Here is a 23,434-nt window from a genome sequence, read left to right as displayed (position 1 = left end):
AAATTTCAGTCCCTTTCTGACTTGGTTTCTCTTCTATTTTACAGGCAGAATTGATCCAGCAGGACATTAATGGAGCTCTGTTGGACTTCAAGTCCGGTGGAAATGCTCAACGGAAGGAGGCTCTCAGGTGAATGCAGATCCATAAGCCTGTATAGCTACAGGTCTGAGGCAAAGGGGAGTTCTAAAACTATGAAGGCTGCAAAGTACACACACACACACACAGTGTACAGTGGTACCTCGGGTTACAGATGCTTCAGGTTACAGACACCTCAGGTTACAGACTCCGCTAACCCAGAAATAGTACCTCAGGTTAAGAACTTTGCTTCAGGATGAGAACAGAAATTGTGCTCCGGCGGCGCAGCAGCAGCAGGAGGCCCCATTAACTAAAGTGGTGCTTCAGGTTAAGAACAGTTTCAGGTTAAGAACGGACCTCTGGAACAAATTAAGTTCTTAAGCCAAGGTACCACTGTATTTCAATCATGCTGATGGCTTTTTCTAGGGCAGAAGAGCTGTACAAGGAATGGTCTGTGTGGTTTTTCAGCAGAGATGTTTGGGTGGAGGGATCTGACCCTTTCACCCACTTGCTATTTTTCTAACGCAAGTCCCACTGATTTTCCCCCCTCCGAGTTTCCTCCCATGGTTCTTGAATCCTGCGGAGTGGAGGTGTGGAGAGTGGCTTAGTGGGAGTGAGTTGCAGCAAAAAAGCAACGGAAAAGGGTTAAGCACCCACATGCACCGCTTCTCTGCTAAAACAAAGCAGAAACCTCACCAAAGCTGCTTTCACCAGTAAAAGCAGCTGCTGGAGTGCCAGTACACCTGTTTGTGAGTGACATAGTTTGGGATATGGCCCCGCCCGCTTTGGTTCTGGCCACACCCACCACTGGCTCCAACCCCACCCACACCCAAGGGACTGTAGCCCTTGACCAGTAAAAGATTCTCCATCCTTCAGCCAGAGGAGAGATAGAGATGTCTAGAATAGTATTCTCTCTCAGGCCCTTCCTTTTTTATCTCAACCTCTTGCTTCTCGTCTCTCGTCTTCAGAGCTACCCAGAATTGGCTTGGCAGCCAGACCAACAAGGCTCCGGAGACCCTGCCTCAGTCTCCTAAACAGGTGCCCTCCAGGACAACGATTATCGTGCCAGAGCAAAAGGAGAATGGTGAGAAGCCAGGAGCCCTGACTCTTTGCCAAAGGCTGCAAACCTATGCACACCTTTATGCCTGAGTTGAACAGCACTGAACATTAGGGTGGGCAGAGGGATAGTGGAGCGTGTCTAACCTCCTGGCTCTTTCTGCTTCCAGATATCTCAGCAGCTGAATCTGACCTGGCCTTTGTTCAGTCTGAGCAAAATGTGGTAAGTTTAGCTGGAAAGGTGTGGTGTGAAAAACCAGGTGGCCTTCAAAAGAGGTTAGAATGATTTGTGGGAGGTAGGAGTGATTGCCATGAGGTAGGATTTGTGGATTTGGTTATATTTGCATGCACCCAATAGGACCCGTCACCTTTTGTCCCTGATGCATAGTCAGTGCCCTTAGCAGCTTCCTGACAGGTATGTGCAGGTTTGGACAGGTAACAAAACAATGATAGGGAGAGATACACCTGTGGTGGGCTTTCCCCCCTGCTTGTTGTACAGCTGTTAAAAGTACAGAACGTATTGGCATATCTGGACTTTAAGAAACGCACACACAACCTATAGAATATATTTGGGGTGATCTCTTAAATACTTTTTTTTCCCTCCTATATATCTTTTAAAAAATACTGTTCCCTCACCCCCCAAAAAAATGTTTAGGAAAGCGTGTTTTCATTCTGTTAAAAGTATTGTTGTTGTTTTGCAAACCACGTGTTGTTTTATGTTGCTGTAGCTCAATGGAATGCTGCCATTGATATAAATACCTTGAAATCCTTCAAGGAGTTCAAGATTGAGTAGATGGTCTTTGCTGCTTTTCCAGGAGTAAAGTGTAGTTAGGGCAAGGGAACATCACTTCATACGATATGATAATCTTTACAGTATTATCATTGTTCCATACAGAACAACGAAATTGAAAAAATCTACATCAGACATTCAAAAACCAACAAGCCTGCTATCCCAGCCTGGTTAACCCGCTAAAAACTCTGATACCCCATAATTAAATACAATATACTTCATGAATTTGCACAGAACAGAGAATTCCAGTACATGTAGTTCGCATGCCACAATTCTCTCTCTTTCTTTTTAGAAATTGAGGCTGCACTGCTATACCCGCTTACCTAGCAGTAAGCTCCACTGAACTCAGTGGGACTTACTTCTGAGTAGACATGTACAGATCTGTGCATTTGGTTCTTACACAGAGGGCTCTATATAGAGTGTTCAGCTGGAGCTGTCTACTGTTATCTCCCTTCCTCTCTCCGTCTGACAGGAGCTGCTGAACCATGTTTTTGACGACGTGGAAGCCTTCATAGGGAAGCTGCAGAAATCGGCCGAAGCTTTCCGTGTCCTGGATCAACGCAAGCGCTCCGCAAAGAGCCGTCGCCGGGGACCAGGCGGTGAGAAATATAGATCGAACCGGGCTCCAGGAAACTACATTTTCCCTCTCTTTCCTGCCATGATAACTGAGGTGGCTAGAAACTAGAGAGCCAGTGTGGTGTAGTGGTTAAGAGCAGTAGACTCATAATCTGGTGAACTAGGTTCGCGTCTCCGCTCCTCCACATGCAGCTGCTGGGTGACCTTGGGCTAGTCACACTTCTCTGAAGTCTCTCAGCCCCACTCACCTCACAGAGTGTTTGTTGTGGGGGAGGAAGGGAAAGGAGAATGTTAGCCGCTTTGAGACTCCTTCAGGTAGTGATAAAGCGGGATATCAAATCCAAACTCCTTTTCTTCTTCTTCTGAATGCTGCTCCTGTCTGGCTGAACATTCTGGTTCTGCCCTCTGGACAATTCTGGAAACCCACCAGAATCCAGAAAGTTTCACTGGGCTCTGAAAGGCTTCCCTAACATAACAGGCCCCAGGTCTCCTGTTTCAGCATAGCACCATAGCAGAGTTGTCATGCTTTGCTATATATACAAGAGGTCTTTGTGTGTGTGTTTTTTTCACTCATTTGACGTGAGTTGCTCTTTCAGAGAAAACCTGGGGCAAGGGGCCTTTCTCCAGAACCCTCAATGGATTCCCATCTGCAGGCAGAAATCCTGCAGCTTTGGTCATGGATCCAAAAGGCTCGCTGACACGGTTGCTGTGCACCGTGTGTGCAGCTCCACATCTGGGCATCTTGTATTGACATGTGTAGCACATTAATTTCATTATGTGGAGCATTTACAGGAGGCCTTTGGCACCTGTGGTGAGGAAGCCTCTAGAGCCATCGGGACCAGGGGCTCTGCTCTCCAAAACAGATTCTGGACTAGTGAGGTGGAAGTGGGATGTACACACATGCCTGAGTCTGTTTTGGCATTCGTTCACGGTTTCATGCCTCTTGCTTTGTTCCGCTGCAATTCCAAGAGGAAGTATACATAATTTAGGTTGCATGTAATGTCATCGTAGAACAATAGCCCAAGTTGCAGTACAGGTGTCAATATCTTCTTACTCTGCTGCATCCGCAGAGGGACTCCTGACAATCCGATCCCGGCCTCCTCCCCAAGAGGAGTTTGAAGATGCTCTGGCAAAGATGAAATATTCCTTCAGCCTTCTGGTGAGTGTGGCTGGGTGCGCTTTTCTCTCAAGAAAGCAAGAGGGCGCCTGCCTGGCTCATGCTAACCACTAGGATACGCTTTTGTTCCCACCACCCAGGCAAGGCTGAAATCGAACATTGCAAACCCTACCTCAGAGGAGCTCATACATTTTCTCTTCAACCCGTTGAAGCTGGTAAGCAACAGATGGGGCAGAGGGGAGGGGAAGATGAACTCTCAGGCAGCTGAACCAGTGGTGATTAAACACTGGAAGGTGATTTGCCCAAGCAGCAGAATGACAGGGTGAACTATACTGTGCGGATGGCAGACATGGGACTGAAACCCTTTTTTTTAAAAAAAAAAAAACATTACATGTGAAAAACTGGTGTATCAAAGGGGAGCCTAGAACAGGCATAGGCAAACTTGGCCCCCCAGATGTTTTGAGACTACAATTCCCATCATCCCTGACCACTGATCCTGTTAGCTAGGGATGATGGGAGTTGTAGTCCCAAAACATCTGGAGGCTGAGTTTGCCTATGCCTGGCCTAGAACATATATCCCTGGCATGCTAGGCATCTGTATGTGAAGTCTCCTATGTCATGGGAGAGCATTAAAAGTGCAATCCCCTCCCCGCATCCTTGGAGAGCAGCGTGGTAAAATCCATGAAAAGCTTCATCACGCGATGTTGCTGTGTGTGCAGATTGGCTCTAGAGCCGTGGTTCCCAATGTGGGGCACACACCCCACAGGGGGACAATTTGATTTTTAGGGGGGGGGCAATTTGAGAATGAGTTATTAACAGTTAATGGCCTTTTAGACTTCCTCCATGTCAATAGGAGTTCACTTTTTGAATAATAAGAATTGTGTGTCAAGGGGGGGGCATCAGGATTTTAGAGATGCTTAGGTGGGGCATGGCCAAAATAAGGTTGGGAACCACTGCTCTAGAGTCAAGCACCTCCCGTGGAGAACTTGGGCCCCCTTGAGTCCCGGACTGGGATATAAATAAATAGAACAATAACAATAACTTGGCGTTTTTGACTCTCGCATCTCACTTCAGGTTGTGGAGTCTTCAGGGGGACCAGCGTTTGCTTCTGAGCTGCGCAGCCCCATGCTGACCCTGGAAGCAGTGACCCTGATGCGAGGCTGCTTGGGAGACCAGGAGACGGAACTGTGGTATTCACTGGGCGAAAACTGGACCAGGCCAAGGTAAGGGGGGAAGGGACTCAAGACTTGTCTTGGTTTGTTATTTCTTCCCCAGTGCTGGATTTACACATAAGCTAAACAAGCTTATTTTATTAGTTTTTTATCTTATATTTTGAAAATGTACATCCAGTTTTCCCCCCCACTCTCTTGGGGCCCCCCAAAAAAAATTATGGGGGGGGGGGAAACTGGATGTACATTTTCAAAATATAAGATAAAAAACTAATAAAATAAAACCTACATACAGCAACAGTGTTTTGCGTTGTGTAGGCTCCTATGATGTAAATAATGGGCCCTGCCTGCTCACCTGCTCCCTAAAATATCACTGGTTTGCTCATTCCTGTATATAGGGTGCCTACATTCTGCATGGCCTGGTTGCATGGCAACATGTGCAATTGGCTTTAGATACCTATTAGGTCCATAAATTACCATATAGCATATATTCAACACCAAAAAACAGTGACAATTTGTTATTGACAAAGGACAGCTGGACATATAAAGGGCCCCATTACCTTCAGCAGCTTAGGGCCTCATCAAACCTAAATCCGGCCCTGTTCTCCCCTCTTCAAATTTTGTCCAGTTTTGTGTTTTCAGTGGTTTGGTTCACTTTCTTTCCCACCCACCTCTTCCTAAACTCTGCAGCCATCTCCTTGGACTCTCAGTTCTGTGCTGGCCCCATTTCCCTTCGTGCCACTGGCTGCTCAGCTTTGCAGTCATGGCGCCATGACCTCTCTTGCCTGCCATTGGCTGAACTGAGCTGATGTCACCAGAGCAGCTTGGTCACTGGAGCTGCTCAGCAGTTCACTTCCAACTCGGAGGGCATTGGAAACCTTGGGGATTTGCATTCTAAGGTCTTCGATATGTTGCTGATAAATCCAGGGGTCAGCAAACTTTTTCAGCAGGGGGCCGTTCCACTGTCCTTCAGACCTTGTGGGAGGCCGGGCTATATTTTGGGGGGAAATGTGAATGAATTCTTATGCCCCACAAATAACCCAGAAATGCATTTTAAATAAAATGACACATTCTACTCATGTAAAAACACGATGATTCCCAGACCGTCTGCGGGCTGGACTGAGAAGGTGATTGGGCTGGATCAGGCCCCTGGGCCTTAGTTTGCCTACCCATGAATTAGACCCATCCATTTGTGACACTGGCTAGTGATTCAGTGTTGATCGGTTTGAGGTAGATCAGTCGAGTGGTTTTGGCAATTATAATCAGAAATGAATGGGCAAGTTTAGTATGTGTTTGGGGGTTTCATCATCATCATCATTATTATTAATTGTTTATTAAATTTGTATACCACCCTATACCTGCAGGTCTCATAAAGTCACAATATGAAAACACAAAATACACAATCGAAACAAAAACAACCCAATAACCCTCCCTCATTTGATGATTTCACTCATTCTCAATTGTATTATTTTCTTCTATTCATTTCTACCTCCTTTCTGCCCTCTGCGCCCCAGAGTGGACTTCCCCCGGGGCTACGCAGATCCCTACAACCCAACTTTCCGGAGTGGCTGGGAGACGCCACGCCTAGACGCTTCTGGCCAGCCTTGGGAAGACCCAGTGGAGATGCAACACCGACACGAAGAACGTCGTGCCCAAGTGAGTGATGAGGTGGAAAGCAGGCAGGATAAACATTTGCAAAAAAGAACCCCACACCGAGGGCAAGAGGACAGCTGCAAGAGCATCTGATGCTCCTGGGAGAAAGACCAAGTTCTCCTTGTGGGCAGAAAGTGGCTTGAAGGATCCATTCTGATGTATTTTGGGGCATCCTAATACATTCTGGGTGGATCCAATAGCTCATTTCTTGTTTGCAATTGCTGCAAATAAGAATCTGGTGGAACCAACTTTTCTAGAAGAGCGTTATGACTGTTTAATTCCACAGCCGCTACTCACTGCATAAATCAGACCATTTTTAAAAAACAACTACTTCCTACAGTTCCACCTCTCTCTCTCTCTCTGCTATAAGAATAGACCTGCTGAGTAAGACTAAAAGTCATTTTAAACTAGCCTTTTGCTTCCTTCTGTGGCCAACTAAATACCTCAGGGAAGCTCCTCAAGCAGGCTGTTAAGGCAAGATCTATCCCACATTGTTTGTCCTCCCCTCTTCTCCCTAATATTCATCAGCACAGTGGCACTGAAAATGGGAGCTCTATTCAGCCAGTAATAAAACTATCGTAAATTTGTCTAGTTTCCTTCTAGAAGTGTCCAATCTTGTATCTTCCTGTGCATCTTAACTACACATTAATTAGGCTTGCCCGGGACCACCCCGGGAGCTTGATGAGCTCCGTGAGGAAGTGAACGCAGGTCTTGCTGGCCAAACATTCTAGCCACCACTTCGCACTGGCTTTCTTTAGGGTTGGGTACGCCAGAGGCAGAGTGGATCTGAATTGGCCTTTCCCAACTTGCTGCCCTCCAGACATTTTGGCCTGCAAATCCCATCAGCCCCAGCATCATACGGCTGTGCTGACTGAGGCTGATGGGAACTGTAGTCCAGAACACCTGGAGGGTGCCAGGTTGCAGGAGGGAGGTTGGCTCTGACTACAGTCAGTATGACTTCAGGCCTAATCAGTTAGAGGTGATAACTTGGGGAGGATACTGCCTTGAGCTGGATGTTGGGTTAAGGTGACTGTGCAGTCTTACTAGTTAACCATTTATCTGTTTCTCCTCCCCACTCTCCTCTGTTACAGCAATCAGCTCCCACAATTGCAGCCAATGGGTGAGTCCCTTTCAAGCCTCTGGCCAATCAGTTTTTATATTTGGGAAGGTGTGTTGAGATGTTTGCATGGATGGATGGATGGATGGATGGATGGATGGATGGACGGACCCTGGAAGGCAGGGTTGGAAATTGGATCTGAGAGGCAAGGAGAGAGGAAAGGTGGGAGGGGGGGAAGGTATTTCAGGCTTCCCATAGGCATCTGGTTGGCCACTGTGAGAACAGGATGCTGGACTAGATGGGTCATTGGCCAGATCCAGCAGGCTGTTCTTATACTGAAGGATAGGATGGGATTGGCAAAGTTTTGGTAAAGTTCTCCCAAAATTTCAGAATTTGATCAGCATTGTCTGTTTTCTGTCTTACTGTGTCTGGAGCCGCAAAATGAAGGCTTTCTGAATAGGGATATTGGCTTTCCCTTTTTAATATATTTATGAGAGTCTTAATAAAAAACTAGTTAAAAAGAAAGAATTATTATTATTATTATTATTATTATTATTATTATTATTATTATTATTATATTTTATGTTACTACATAGAGGAGGGCCCCCATAAAACCTTAAGAATATTATTTCTGTGTGCAGCAGATAATATAGGGACCCCTGACAATTAGGTCCAGTCATGGCCGACTATGGGGTTGCGGCGCTCATCTCGATTTATTGGCCGAGGGAGCCGGCGTACAGCTTCCGGGTCATGTGGCCAGCCTGACTAAGCCACTTCTGGCGAACCAGAGCAGCACACGGAAACGCCGCTTACCTTCCCGCCGGAGCGGTGCCTATTTATCTACTTGCACTTTGACGTGCTTTCCAACTTCTAGGTTGGCAGGAGCAGGGAGAGCAATGGGAGCTCACCCCATCGCAGGGATTTGAATCGCCGACCTTCTGATCGGCAAGACCCACATCCCAGCAGATAATATGGACTATTGCTATTTTGCAGATGGGAGATTCTGTAACATACCGGCACAATTAAAGTTTGGTGCTCTTGCACAACAAAGCCACTTTCCTCTTAAATCTGACTTTTTGTAATAAGGAAAATGATGGGCAAATGTACCAGAAAGTATGGGATATAACCATGGCTTGATGCAACATCCTATAACCTCCGAACATATAAATCAGAATGAATGTTCAATAAACAGGTTGTCTGCAAGTGACCTCAGATGCATGGGCCCCCGTGCAACACTGGTAGGGGCAGCATATGGGAATAGAAAGCTAAATTTACTGTATACTGAACTGAAAGTACTGGCCATTGTGTTGCCTCTCCTGTGAGTGACAAAAGCTCTCCAGAGTCACAGGCCTTTCCCAACCATGCTGCACAAAACCCTTTCGTGCTGGGCTCTCATCCAATTAAATCACAGCTTCACAGACCTCCAGAGCCTTTGCTGGACCCTAAGGGTGGGGGAACTTGAAAGAAGTGTGTGTGTGCGTGGAGAGAGAGAGAGCGCAAGGGCTGGGATTGGAATGGCCTTGGCCATTGTCATGATGAAGGGCTGCTTCTCAGCGTAATATGCCTTTCAGGCAGAGAGTTCTTGAAGGTCTTCCCAGCTGGGAAAATTTGTGAGCCATTTGATCACGGGAAATTTAGATAAATTCTATGTTGTTCTTTTCTGTTTCTCTCTCTCTTTCTGCTGTTCTCGCTGTCTGTCTGCATTGGGTGAAGCTGGGTCCGGTGGTGAGCAGGGAAGTCAGTGATAGGACTAGTAAGGTGGTGGTGGTGGGAATGGCTGGGGGCTTCTCTAGGTGAGGGTGGTGTATAAGTCTGTATAAATTGCAGGTGGCTGTTAGGGTAAGTGGGAGGTAAGGGAGCTTCGGGTCAGCAGCCATTTAACGTTGAGTGGGGACTTGAAATTACCTCCCCAAATCAGAACCTGTTTGCATTTGTGGTTAAGGACCTGCCTAGCCACTGTCACATCAATGAATTCTGAATGCAAAATGTTAGCAGCTGCCAAAGAATCCAGCTTATTAAAACTTTAATAATTTTATCTGCTTCAAAAAAAAAATGTTCCTAGTCTTCTTCACTGATGGGAGAAGTACTTAAAAAAAAAACTGACACGAGATTAATAAATTGCTGAAGAGTAAATTCAGATCCAATGTGGCCAAGAAAGAGGTTTCTGAGAAAACATACAGGCCTTGTTGGTCATTATACAAACTCCCACGCTTAGTGTAATCCTCTGCTCCCTAACTGTCCAGTGAGTCCTAATACTTGCCAGGAACAAGCATAGTGGTAGACTGAAACAAAATGTTCTGGCCCCTCAGCTGCAAACTAATTACCGTATTTTTCGCTCTATAACACGCACCCGACCATAACACGCACGTAGTTTTTAGAGGAGGAAAATCCATAGGCATGTCACCCGTAGGCATTTCCTCCATAACACACACAGACATTTCCCCTTACTTTCTAGGAGGAAAAAAGTGAGTGTTATGGTGCAAAAAATACGGTAATTTATCTTTAACCAGTAGTATAGCAGATAGATAGATAGATGATAGATATAGATGATAGATAGATAGATAGATGATAGATAGATAGATAGATAGATGATAGATAGATAGATAGATAGATAGATAGATAGATAGATGATAGATAGATAGATAGATAGATAGATAGATAGATAGATAGATAGATATAGATAGATAGATTTGTCCTTACGACCACCCTGGGATTTGGGGTAATTCAGTTCTATAGCATTCCAGCTATAGCGCGCGCACCCACACCCACACACCCACACACACACCAGTAATCATGAGAATTACATTTTGATGAGGATGGTAAGAAGTGTGAATGGTCTCTAGCTCCCTCAGCCCAGGAACCACCTCTCAGTCATACAATGACTATTGCACTTTCTTCAAACATATTTAGTATAGATATGCCCATAATGATTTACTTGAGATCCACAAGGTTGAAATATAACCACTTTAACAAAGGGAGATGGGGCAACAACAGATATCTTGAATTAAAGTAGACATATACAATGGGGGTGGAAAAACACTTCTGGCCCCATAAGTGTTGGGGTGTGTGTGCACATACTGCCCCAAAATGAGGAAATGACTGTTCACTGATGCATACTGTGTCAGGGCGGGAGTGAGTTCCCTCATAGTTCTTGAAATAAATTAAAACCAGATGCCTCTTTTTTAGCTGAACCAGAAATTCTGGATTTCAGGCAAGACAAAGATAGACTAAGGTCCCAACGGGTCACTGAAATAATCTAGGCTACTGACCTCTCCCCTTTTTATTACTTAGGGTGGATTTTCCACAAGTATTTATGATGTGATGTTGTTTGCATAGAGAAGTCACAAAAAGGTTCCAATAAAGTGTTGAGATCCAAGGTCTCCACTTCCTGGAAAACCCTTCAGAAAAGGAGCCGAGCAACACTTACATTAAAAAGAGTAAACAACTTTCAGTCCTGAGCCATGTCTTCCCAAAAAGAAGACTGGGAATTGTACTTCTGCAAAAGTGCATTCTTGGCTAAAGCCTTGGCTTCACGTTACGTTCACTACATAATAGAATCCCACAATTGGACACATGCGGTAAAGGAGGAAGCACTGGTAGCCTCTGTCTGACTACCACTCCTCTTGGCAGCTGATTTTCTCTGTTTCTTTCCCCTACCAATTGGGAGGGGGAAATAGCAGCTGAAGAGAGAGAGAGAGAGAGAGAGAGAGAGAGAGAGAGAGAGAGAGAGAATTCAGACATTAGAGCCTGAGGCTCTTAATCTCAGGGTCGTGGGTTTGATCCCCGTGTTGGGCAAAAAGAATCCTGCATTTCAGGGGGTTGGACTAGATAACCATTGTGCTCCCTTTTAACTCTATGGTTCTACGAAAGGGACAGCTGGCAGCTTCTCCTTCACTCTGTGTGTGCAATTCCTGTCCCTTCCAGCTTCCTTTGCCTGTTGATGGCAAGCCCTTCAGAAGTCACCATAGGCAGAGTTCTCATTCACTGGGATTCCCCTAATACAGTGAGTGTAACATGTACCCAGACTCTTTAAGTGCCATGCGGCTGGACTGAAGACACATGCGTTCATCTACGCATATGTTTCTGCTTGCCTGTGCCCTCCCCTTTCAGCACTGGACAGATGGCGTGAACAGGTCCTAGTCACATACACCAGATCGTACAACATGTTCTATGTACAGAGGGGCTCCTGTCACCCCCCCCCAATTAAGCCCAATGTCACCACATTTCCACTCCATGTCATCTTCCAGCCCTTGCAAGGTTTCACTCTAGGAAATATGGAGGATGATTAATAATGCTGGGAGTAATTATAGGGTTGCTACCTTTCCACCCATTAAGTGGCTGCTGGAGGAGTAGCCAACATTTTTGCCCTCCAGCTGTTGTTGGACTCCAACTCCCATCAACCCCAGACAGCATGGCCACTGGTCAGGGATGATGGGAGTTGTAGTCCACAGTGGAGGACAACCATGCTGGACCTAGGCTGCTGCATGGTTCCCAGTTGTTCCCCTGAGGAGTTCAAGCAGGGAAGCAATAAGAGCACAGAATTAATATGTTGGATCCTACACAGTTTGGCTTTCTGCACACATTACAGAAGTAAGGCCCACACGGTTCCTTCTCAGAATGCATCTGCGCACCACAGAGAGTGTGGGTGTGTAAGCAGTCGGGAGCAGAGCCAGGTAGACTTATTGGCTATATCCCCAGGTAGACATTGCTGAACATGATGTCCCCTTCAGTGAGGGCTTGGAGGACATGGAGGCACATTGCCCTCCTAAATAGGCCTCCTGTAGAATTACTTGTTTTCACTTAATGTTAACACAAATGCTGCCATAGACTGGAGCACACTTTGGTAATGGCCAGGCACTGTAATTTGGGCACAGCGCACAGGGAGTTCTTGATGTGGAACAGCACACAAGTAGCAGGCTCAAGATAACATGCCAATCTCTTCAGCTCCTGGATAGCCATGGCTTGGCAGGAAGCTAAATAAACACAAAGGAAGTCCATTTCAGGCTGTGTGTACAATGTGGGTGGACAGAACTGGGAGAACTGGGTTTTCTAGAAAGGGAATGAGCCAGGGCAGCAGGGCTTGGGAACAACGAGGCTGCCTGGGTTAGCTTGAAACAAAATGGGGGTTTGTTATGGCTGAATAATGTGAGGAACAGACCAGGAATTAAGGGCTCTTGGGTTTACTGGGATAAGGCAGCGTAATAGGAGCTGTAAAGGAATGTAGGTATCACAGAAGGCAAGGCCAGATGCTCTGGTGATGGGTGCAGAAGGGAAATATAACAGGATGAAAACAAGAGGACAGCGGTTAAAGAAAGATGGCGCCCAGAAGAGAGCCAAGAGGGGGACGCTAGGCAGCCAGCTAAGGTAGGATTGGTGGTGGGGGGGATGAAGGGCTCTAATTCCTTTTCTTCTCCAACTCCTATCATCTGTTCTGAAGCACTTGGCAAGCTTTGTATCCCAGCGGGTTCCAGTTGTGATCCTCATCCAACTGGGAGGAGGACCGCAACATGAAGGGGCGAGAGACTCTTTTGTCTTGCAGGAAATTCCATTCACTATAGGAAAGAGGCAGGTGGTGCGGGGGCCAATATCTCACATTGTGCGTTATCTAGCCCTTCCTTCAATATTACATTTTCCCCCCTGTCATCGTGAATTTGCATCATTGCCCCCATTCAACTAGATAAAAAGTGATGAAAAGCAAGGGCTGAATGGTTGAAATAACTTTCGGTTGATTCATCACCTGACCTTTTTAGCAGATTAGTCAAGTGATAAAAATTTCAGTGAACTTTCATATTGCCAAGCCCAAATTTGCATGCCTTTCTGAGATATTGAAGGAAGTGTACAATATTTACTTACAACATTTACTGGTAACCACTCTTTGTTAGAAAGGCTGTGTTTCATAGTTTCTTGTTCATTCCTCTTATACTAATGTCACTGAACCCCAAAGTAACCTTGAAGAAAGTGTTCCACAACTTGAACTAAAGCTTTAATTGATATCTTAATTGGTTTTAAAATGGATTTGTCCCCCAATCAACAAATCCCCCATTGGTTTCAGAATTGACATACCTCATCCTCTCTCTTTTATTGTTCTGGCCTCTGAATTTGAGGCAAAGTCCATTACTTCAAATGTAACTACAGCGCCAGCCTATCTGCTGTGGTCAGGAAGGGTTCTATGGAGGCTTTTCAGGGTTACTGTGCCTTTGAAAACTTCCACCTTCTGTCTCTAATTAATTGCTTCCTGTTCAGCACAGCCAGGGCATTACTGATGAATTTCCCTTTGAATGGTTCAGTTCCTGTTTCCTGTGAGGGGATCTTAATTTATGGTTTCCTCCACTTATTTTTCTTATGAAAAGTATTATCAAGTAATACTTAAATGAAGTGGGTGGGAATTAATTCTGCCATCGGCTAATGGTGGTGAAGTAAATGGACCTCAGTGTGGACCACTAGTTGGTTAAAACTACAGGTTTGCAAATACATGAAACAATAGTTCTGAGCAAAATGCATACTTCCTTTGTTTTTAGACTGCAAGCACGTATATCACAGCAGCATCTTAAAAGAGGTTCCTTTTCCCACCCCTCATCTTCCCTGTCAAATGAGAACAATATATGGGATGCGGGTGGTGCTGTGGGTTAAACCACAGAGCCTAGGACTTGCCGATCAGAAGGTCGGTGGTTCGAATCCCTGCGATGGGGTGAGCGCCTGTTGCTCAGTCCCTGCTCCTGCCAACCTAGCAGTTCGAAAGCACATCAAAGTGCAAGTAGATAAGTAGGTACTGCTCTGGTGGGAAAGTAAACGGCGTTTCCATGTGCTGCTCTGGTTCGCCAGAAGCGGCTTAGTCATGCTGGCCACATGACCCAGAAGCTGTACGCCGGCTCCCTCGGCCAATAAAGCGAGATGAGCACCGCAACCCCAGAGTCGGTCATGACAGGACCTAATGGCCAGGGGTCACACACACACACCCATCTGCCCCATGTATCAAGAGCACCTTTTTAATCAGACAATTTTTTAAAATTGGGTTTATGTATCTGATTAATTAACTAAACGTTGCAGCCTTGGTTTAAACCAAATGAAGATCGCAAAACTACATAAATGCCACAAGCATGCAAATCCAGGAGAAAGATTATTTTGGGAACAGCAATGGACAGAGTGAAATTAAACTGTTTCGTTGTTCGTTTGGAATACGTACAACCTGCCCATCATCTATATGGAAACTGGTGCACGATACAAAACCTAAAAATAAACTGTACTACGATCGGCTATAAACAGTACAACACATCACCCAAACGAATAAAGACAATTTTTAAAAATGTGACACAGAAAGGGTTGCATGATCATCAAATTAAAAACTCTTGAAATGTCTGGGTAAAGTAGGTCTTGACCTGGCACTGAAATGATAGCATCTGTGCCAGTTCCACTTCTGAAAGGAGGACATTCCACAAGCACATCGATGCAGACAGAGCCTTCTGTGTGGCCATTTTTTACTGTTTAAGCTGGGGGTGCTGGGTTTCCAGCCCCCATTCTAACCCTCACTGATATTCTAGAAAGCCCACAAGTCATGGACCTTCCTGCCCATAACCCCATGTGCTTTCTTCCCTCCTGACAGACATAAACACCCAGAAAGCAAGTCTGTGATCTCCACCCATAACTTCACAGCCAGAAACAACAACGAACTCTCAGTACTTCATGGAGAAATGTTGCAGGTGAGTTGATGTCCCAGAACACTTGCAGTGCCAGAAGATTCCCACCCCCCACCCCTACCCCACTCCTGATCTGGCCAGAATAGAAAGGAATGTGATTTGCAGATTGGACACGGCTGTAGGGAAGCTGCTTTCCTTGGGGACTCAGGGCATTTGGAAATACCCTGTTGCCTGGTCACCTGTCCCAAGCCAGAATATCCTAGGCAATGAAGCAGGCTTGTACATTAGACATCTTGATCTCGCCTCCCACCACACTTGTAGGCCATGAATGAGCCCTAAAAGGCTTAACAGAAATGGGCGTGGGTTGGAAGCCTACGGAAAACCTTGTGGGTTAGGTAACATTTATAGAATTGTTTGTGAAATGGAATCGGGACCTCCCCTGACAGGGAACTTGAGAACCAAGTTTTTGGTTTTGGTTTTTTCCCCAAAATTTTTTATTGGTTTTCCAAATTTATAACAGACATAAACAAACAAACATAAATCCTAACTATAATAATTCCGCTTTTGTTGACATTGTTAGGTGACTTCCTCCAATCCCCCTGGCTGAGTTTCAATGTATATCATTGCAACAGTTTTCCAAAACTTAATTTCTCATAAAATTTACTTAGTCAATTAACGTCTTTCTTTCCTTTCATATTACCTTTAAACATATTATTCTATAACATCACATATTTAAATCCAAAGCCAGTCTGATACTTGCAAGTATTTCTACTTAAGTTATCTTAGCATATTTAGCTAAATAGTCTTTAAATTTCATCCATTCCTCCTGGTGCTCCTCCTCCTTCTGGTCGCGGACTCTTCCGGTCAGGTCGGCCAGCTCCCAAAAGTCCATCATCTTCATCTGCCATTCCTCCACTGTCGGCACTTCTTGTGCTTTCCAATTTTTGGCCAACAAAATCCTAGCAGCAGTTGTGGCATCCAAAAAAAATCTAGCATCTTTCTTGGGCAGTTCCAGACCAAGTTTTTGCTTAGCTAGGAACGTGTCTCCTTTTTCTTTGCCGTTAGGTCCTGGATGACAGCAAGAAGTGGTGGAAAGTTCAGAACCACTACGGTCAGGTTGGCTACGTCCCTTATAATATTCTTGCCCCAGTTCTAAACCACAACAGCGCTCCTCAGGTCAACGGAACCAGCCCAGCGATATCCAAGGTAAGGCTTAGAGCACTAATTAGAGCTTGTCTGTTTGCTTGCTTGCTTTTATTTGTTGTAGAGCTATGTGCCACTTTTCTAATAAAATACCGTATTTTTCGCTCTATAAGACGCACCAGACCACAAGATGCACCTAGTTTTTGGAGGAGGAAAACAAGAAAAAAAATATATTCTGAATCTCAGAAGTCAGAACAGCAAGAGGGATCGCTGTGCAGTGAAAGCAGCAATCCCTCTTGCTGTTCTGGCTTCTGGGATAGCTGTGCAGCCTGCATTCGCTCCATAAGACGCACACACATTTCCCCTTACTTTTTAGGAGGGAAAAAGTGAGTCTTATAGAGCAAAAAATACGGTATCCAACATGACTGGCTGGCTGGAACAGTAAACAGGAGCACTTCAAATAGCATCGTTTTATTACAGGTCCCATTTGTACCTCTGCATAGCAGATTCTGGGCAGAACCAGGGAATAGGTGTTGCCTTTCTGCCCTGCATGCTTTCCTCATTCCCAGAAAAAAAATGTCTACATGCTGTTGGAAAGATGATTTTGGACTAAATGGATCTTTGGTCTGATCCAACAGCACAACTCTTATGCTCAAATGATCCTTGCCATGGAATCTTGAACAAGCCTGGGAAATGTTAGGCTCACGGTTTAGGGAATGGGTACAGAATATTTTTTTAAAAAATTATTAAATAAATAAATAAGATTTCCCTGGAAGGTCGGGACACTTTTAAAATCCATTCTCACCAATGTAGATTTGCTAGAAATGCCCCAAAGAAAGCAGTTTAATGCTTTTGCCACTTTTTAAAATCAACACGGCATAAGAACATGCATAGGACCCAAACTGTTCAGACATGCTTAAAAACCAGGACAGTCTGGAAGGCAGTGGGAAGCAGGGGAGAAATTCATTCTAGTTTGCAGATGAAGGTGAACCTATCAAATGTTCGCTTTCTGAACCAATATGGGAACTGAAACACAGCCATCCTGCGAAAATTCACACTTAATCTGAATTTTGCGATGCAGTTCTCCAGCCAAGCAGTGTTGACAAAAATGTATACAGGAATGAATACACTGGTGAAACTGACGTCTAAAAATGCTTACTATTAGAAGAAATTGCTTGCAAAAAGGCGTACTGCAGACCAAAATGTGCTTATTAGGAGAAATTCACACTAAAATGAAGAATTTTAATGGGAATTGTCTTGGGTTTTTTAATTCACAAATTGATGCAGAAATAAGGAGGACTGAATTTAAAACTGGAAAAAAATGTGAAACTGAGAGAAATGAAATTGTCAAACCCTTCCATCCCTAGTGGGAAGGCAGGTGTACTGGCACTTGCAATATTAGCAAGTTCTTTGTGAGTTGACGTTCCACCAGGAGATGGGCTTTTCTGGAGGCCGACCTGTTAATATTTGCTTTTTCCCTCTGCCTCTACTTAGAAAAGTCCACCTCAGCCGCCACCCAAGACCAAAAGTCTGTACACAAATGGCAGAAATTGGGCCAGCACAGAGGCACTTAACATGGACCTGAGTGAGCGAGGTAAGGCTGCCTTTGTATGTGGAAATGGGGAGCTCTGGGGAGCATAAGCTATGTTTTCACCATTTTACCGTAGCTTTGGTTCAAGAGGTGTAGGAGAAATCTCAGCACAGAGCAGGGGACACAATAGCTTATGCGGCAGGCCGCAAGGATTATAGGCAATAAAATGTGTTTTTAAAAAATCTGCATATTAAGTGAAATTTGCACTAAAATTCTGACAAGGACATTTTTTAAAAAAATGCGAAAAATTTAAGGTTGGGAAAGCATAGAGGAAACAACTAGGGAGAGAGGTCTATGAGGTGCTCACACCCCCATTAGAAATTGTGGGTTTCATGAATGTTTTGTGAAACATTCAGTGTCACTTGATAAATTGAAAGCCTTATACTGTACTTGGAAAGCTTATACTTGAATGCATTGTCTAGATCCCTAAAAATGTATTAAGACCCCCTTTGTGAAGGGGGGAAAGAGTTATTTGCAACAAATTCTCTTAATGGTTTGGATCTAAAGAGGGTCATGCAAGGAGTTTCTGCTACCAGTGGAATTGATGTTCTTAACACATGACCAACTGCTTTTGAAACTTTCCTCATTGCTATGTGACATGGGGAACATGGCTACTCAGCCCAGAGTTGGTTTTAGTTAAAATTCTTCACACCACATATATATATCTATTTATATGAGTTTGTGGTATAGAAAGGAATTAATAATCATAATAAAAAGGCCACATTTCCTAAGGGACGCCAAAACCTTGGCTCTAGGGCAAAGCACTTTCTATTACATGATTTTAAACAACTGAACACTAATTGGTGGTTGTGACTAACAGAGACTAACAGGCTCTAAGGGAAGCTGAGCCTCTGGAATATTGGTAGCTGCCAGGGCCTCAGATTCTGCTTGCTTTGAAGCCAAAAGCATGTCAAAACTGCTCATGGTTGTCCCACCAACGCTCCCTGGGGTCTGAGCTTTCTTCCCTTGATAGTTTCCCAGCTGATTCCTTTCCCCATTCCTTCGCGTCCACCCTGTCCGTGACAAAGGGATCTCCTTTTGGTTCCTATCAGACAAGCTGTCAGCGTCACTTAGCATTTTTCACAAGAGGTTTTTTCGAGCTTGAAAGGTATAAAGAGTCGTCCTTCCCTCCCAGAAGCACAGTATAAGGATGCAAAACACTCGACTTACATGAGAACTGGAATAGAGTCGCATGGATGAAGGATTTAGACTGAAATGTGCAGTTTGAGGTGTGGTGGACTGGCTTTTTGCTATCTGAAGGCTGTTATACAACTGTCCTCACATGGCATGACACAGGGTTCCGTGGGAGAATTTCTGAACTGCACATATAGCGATTGGAGTCTGTTGTATCTGATTGTGGGAAGTAGGGTTAATTGGTCTGCCTACCCATCCAAGAGGGACACGGGTGGCGCTGTGGGTTAAACCACAGAGCCCAGGACTTGCCAATCAGAAGGTCGGAGGTTTGAATCCCTGCGACGGGTGAGCTCCCGTTGCTCGGTCCCTGCTCCTGCCAACCTAGCAGTTCAAAAGCATGTCAAAGTGCAAGTAGATAAATAGGTACTGCTCTGGCGGGAAGGTTTCCGTGCGCTGCTCTCGTTTGCCAGAAGTGGCTTAGTCATGCTGGCCACATGACCTGGAAGCTGTACGCCGGCTCCCTCGGCCAATAAAGCGAGATGAGCGCCGCAACCCCAGAGTCAGCCACAACTGGACCTAATGGTCAGGGGTCCCTTTACCCATCCAAACGTTTGCAATTGTGCCATGTGTGACATCACTTCCTGCCCCGGCAGAGCGCTTCAACACGGTGAATGAGGAGCTCGCCCTGAGGCTGGCCAATGGGACAACTAGCCATAGCAGGAACCTTCACATCCAGCGTGCTGCAGACACCAACCTGCCTCTAGGATACGATTCAGACCCTGCTCAAGTTCGGACCTGGCTGGAGGCCAAAGGATTCAGCCCACTGTGAGTTGGCCTCTGTTTTCCTTTAAGAAGATATGTAGATTGGCCATGAAAGTCCAAACATATTCCTTGGTATCTCCTAAAGCAGCTTCCTGCCTTTCCTGTATTGTCTGCAGTTACCTTCTTCAGATTCATGTTGCACATTCGCCAATCGTGAGGCCTGCATGTGTCAACTTAACCTACCCAGTTTTCCTAGTTGGCCTGTTTTATGAGCACCTTCTTTACTGGCCTATATCTGAAGCAGCTTCCACTTTCCTGAATAGCTCAATAGCTCTTAGCTTCTTAATGATTTGCTGTTGCCCAGTTCTTAGCTGTGGTTCCTTTTTCTGTGCTCCTGGTTAAGGTTTCTGATTGGCTGTTGTGACTCCCTCATTAACCCAACACCAGTTTTCTGGGGTCCATGAGATGCCATATTCTCCAGTGGGTTGCTGTTGGTCTACCCTGGATATTTTAATTGATGTTTTAGGCATTCTGCTCTTCATCTGCATGGATATTCCATCCCACAGCTTAAGACCTGTAGCGGTGTGACTTAGTTGTATGTACATACCATACAATTGCAGTAATCCTGGAACTTTTGTTAACCCCTCACAGAACTACAATTGCTGGCACCCTTAGCAAGCTACACTTGTCAGGATTCTTGGAGGGCAGGGATGTGCTTTAAATGTATGGTGTGTATCCAGGCAACATTTGTTTCCTGCTTGTTTCCTGTTTAAGATTTTATGAGTGTAAATAGCAGAAATTCCTTTTCCTTCCCATAACCCACCCCCCATAACTCACTCTTTCTTCCTCCTCACAGGACAGTAAGTGCCCTGGGGGTCCTAAACGGAGCTCAGCTTTTCTCCCTGAAGAAGGATGAGTTCAGAGCTGTCAGCCCAGAGGAAGGAGTTCGAGTCTACAGCCAGGTCACAGTCCAGAGAGCCCTACTGGAGGTACAAGGAGCCCTGAAGCTTCTCCTAAGGGTTGGGAGGGGGGTGATGCAAGTCAAGGCTTCTTGTATCCCTGAGCAGGAAGCAGTCTACTGGGCTTTAGCAAAAAAAAAAACACCAAGGAAGGCTCCTGGGGTCCAGGAAAGCCACAAACTACAGTGGTACCTTGGGTTACATATGCTTCAGGTTACATACGCTTCAGTTTACAGACTCCGCTAACCCAGAAATAGTACCAGTTACAGAAAGGTAGCCGTGTTGGTCTGCCATAGTCAAAACAAAAAATTTTTTGGTGCTACTGGAAGGCCAGAAATAGTACTTCAGGTTAAGAACTTTGCTTCAGGATGAGAACAGAAATCGTGCTCCGGCGGCGCGACAGCAGCAGGAGGCCCCATTAGCTAAAGTGGTGCTTCAGGTTAAGAACAGTTTCAGGTTAAGTACGGACCTCCGGAACGAATTAAGTACTTAACCCGAGGTACCACTGTAGTTTTCTATGACACTACAATTTTCTGATAATTAAATGCACCACGGTGGGACTGAGGAAAATTGGGCCGTGCTTGAAGCCAGGACAATATTATATCCATTCTTCATTTTCATTATTTTCTTCCAGGATTCTGGGAAAGTATCAGAGCTAGAGGCTGTGATGGCGAAACAGAAAAGGAAACTGGAGGGTTTGAATCTGTAGATGGGAGATCGCCCCGTTTGGTGTGGGAGTGCCCCCTGTTGAAGCATTGAGGAACTGCATGGTAACAGGCTCTGAAGCCACACCAACATCCCAAACTCCCCACATCACTCAAGATCTGCATTCTACAGCAGCGTTTGTTTTGAGCTAAACTTGTTGTTGTTGAGCATATGTTCCTGTAAAGCAAATTACCGCCTTCAAATCATATCCCAGATTTTCTCTCCAACTCCCTTTTGAAATAGTCATCAGAAGAAACCTCTCTTCTCTCAGTCAGTAGAACATCAGACTCTTAATTGTAGGATCGTGGGTTCGAGCCCCACGTTGGGCAAAAGATTCCTGTACTGCAGGGGGTTGGACTAGATGACCCTTGTGGTCCCTTCCAATTCTACAATTTACCCAGCCCACACGCCTTCCCTCCCCAAATGCGGGGGGAAATGGAATAGCAGCAACTCTTCCTCATGATAACAGAGAACATTCATGCCGCATTCATCTTATCTCCTTTCATACAAAATGAAATAATGTTTACCTTTTACAGAAGGTAATGGACCTAGGTCTGGCTCACTAGGAAAACTGGATTGAATTATTATCATTAATTAAATTTTACAAGCTTTGCAACAGATCTCCATGGAAATTCCACTCGTCAAATCAACCATTCTTCCATTTCTGTGCATTCCTGTTGTTTGCTATCTCTTTCTCCCCACCTGTCCCTGAATTTTTCAGTTAAATCTAGGCCTGGATATTGCCGTATGCATTATTTGTTTTGCAGTTGCACTGCATCATTATCCTTGCAGCTATAAATCTGCATTTTTACACACTGCACCATAGTGGTTGTAGTCAAAACTTTTGTCTCCACTTTCCATCAGGGTGAGTTGCCAACTCATGAGTATTTTTCAGCAAGAAATCTTCTGTTGCCAGGATTTATCCATCTATCTTTACTTGAACAAGAGAATAGCTCGGCTGAAATGTTTTAAGTATCTCAGGAATGTTTCCTCCTTCAGGAGAGACATGGGAAGCTATGGAACAAGCTTTTCTACAAGATCACCCTTAAAGGATTTTTCCTACTGACAAACTCACACTTTCATTCCATGGAGTTAATGTAAGCTGACATTGGGCACTACCACCTCCTGTCACCAGATGGCAGTCTCTATTTGAGGCAAACCAAGCCTTGCCCTTCACAAACTGTATTTGGAAAACGTCATTTCCCCCACTTTCATTGTGTACATAAAAGTTTTGCCAGGTTTTAACAACTTGGCCCTTTCATCTCTAGTTGTATCTTTTGGGGGGGGGATTGAATCAGATCAGCTACTTTCAAGGAGTCTTGTGCAAGAGAATATGATATTCTGTGTATATGTATATATATAGTCAAAGCTTGATGATTTATTTGGAAATGAGTTATGCTGAATTTCCATTGTGGTGGACTGGAAGGAGAGGAGTTTGGCAATACTATAACCAGATCCCCCCCCCCGACAGTTTTCACACTTGTTAAATAATTTGTTGAAGAACACAATGATTTCGACTGCTTTAGAACTGTTTCCATTCAAACTTCCTCTGTTTTAAGTGTCCCTTTGCAAGCAGCTCTGCTCAAATGGTTTACCCTTGGTGTGTGTCTTTTAAAATTAACATGTTGAAGAAATTTTGGCCAAATAGCTCAAAGCTGTTCCACCCCCCAAAAAATTAATCTAGTATTAAAGGGAATATTTATTTGAAAGGATATTTGTATTAATTTAACATTGGCTGCCGTTAATGTTTTGTAAAGAATAGGCTGCATATTTTTTTTATAGTTATTACCTGCCTCCACCACCTGCCGTAGCCTAATTTTGACAGTTTCCATAAAGTACAAGCTGGGGCTGATGGGAGTTGTAGTTCAACAACATCTGGAGGGTTTCCCCACACCTGCATTAGAATATTAAGCATTATAAAATACCAAATTGTACACTAAAAATTAGTTTCTGGTCCAATGCGGTAATTGGAAGGGAAGGAAAAGGAGCTGGGTAGGGCGTGGCCTACCATCATC

General features: G+C 44.8%; 1 protein-coding gene across 1 annotated transcript in view; it reads left to right on the top strand.

The window, feature by feature from the left end:
- The window catches only part of EPS8L1 (EPS8 like 1), a 31,444-nt gene extending 8,359 nt beyond the window's left edge, over positions 1-23,085 (top strand). Inside the window, exons 6-20 of the mRNA XM_053361985.1 lie at positions 45-127; positions 1,042-1,157; positions 1,300-1,352; positions 2,392-2,518; positions 3,566-3,654; positions 3,753-3,827; positions 4,687-4,835; positions 6,296-6,437; positions 7,526-7,554; positions 15,092-15,188; positions 16,191-16,331; positions 17,763-17,862; positions 19,647-19,818; positions 20,612-20,744; positions 21,349-23,085. Of these exons, the coding sequence (XP_053217960.1) occupies positions 45-127; positions 1,042-1,157; positions 1,300-1,352; positions 2,392-2,518; positions 3,566-3,654; positions 3,753-3,827; positions 4,687-4,835; positions 6,296-6,437; positions 7,526-7,554; positions 15,092-15,188; positions 16,191-16,331; positions 17,763-17,862; positions 19,647-19,818; positions 20,612-20,744; positions 21,349-21,423 (1,581 nt within the window). The 3' untranslated portion in view covers positions 21,424-23,085. The remainder of the gene's footprint in view (positions 1-44; positions 128-1,041; positions 1,158-1,299; positions 1,353-2,391; positions 2,519-3,565; positions 3,655-3,752; positions 3,828-4,686; positions 4,836-6,295; positions 6,438-7,525; positions 7,555-15,091; positions 15,189-16,190; positions 16,332-17,762; positions 17,863-19,646; positions 19,819-20,611; positions 20,745-21,348) is intronic.
- The last annotated feature ends 349 nt before the right edge of the window (positions 23,086-23,434 follow it).

This window comes from Podarcis raffonei, chromosome 13, assembly GCF_027172205.1.
Source record: "Podarcis raffonei isolate rPodRaf1 chromosome 13, rPodRaf1.pri, whole genome shotgun sequence".
Lineage (NCBI taxonomy): Eukaryota > Metazoa > Chordata > Lepidosauria > Squamata > Lacertidae > Podarcis > Podarcis raffonei.
The sequence above is the reverse complement of the archived record's forward strand: the minus strand, read 5'-3'. Positions and strand labels throughout refer to the sequence as shown.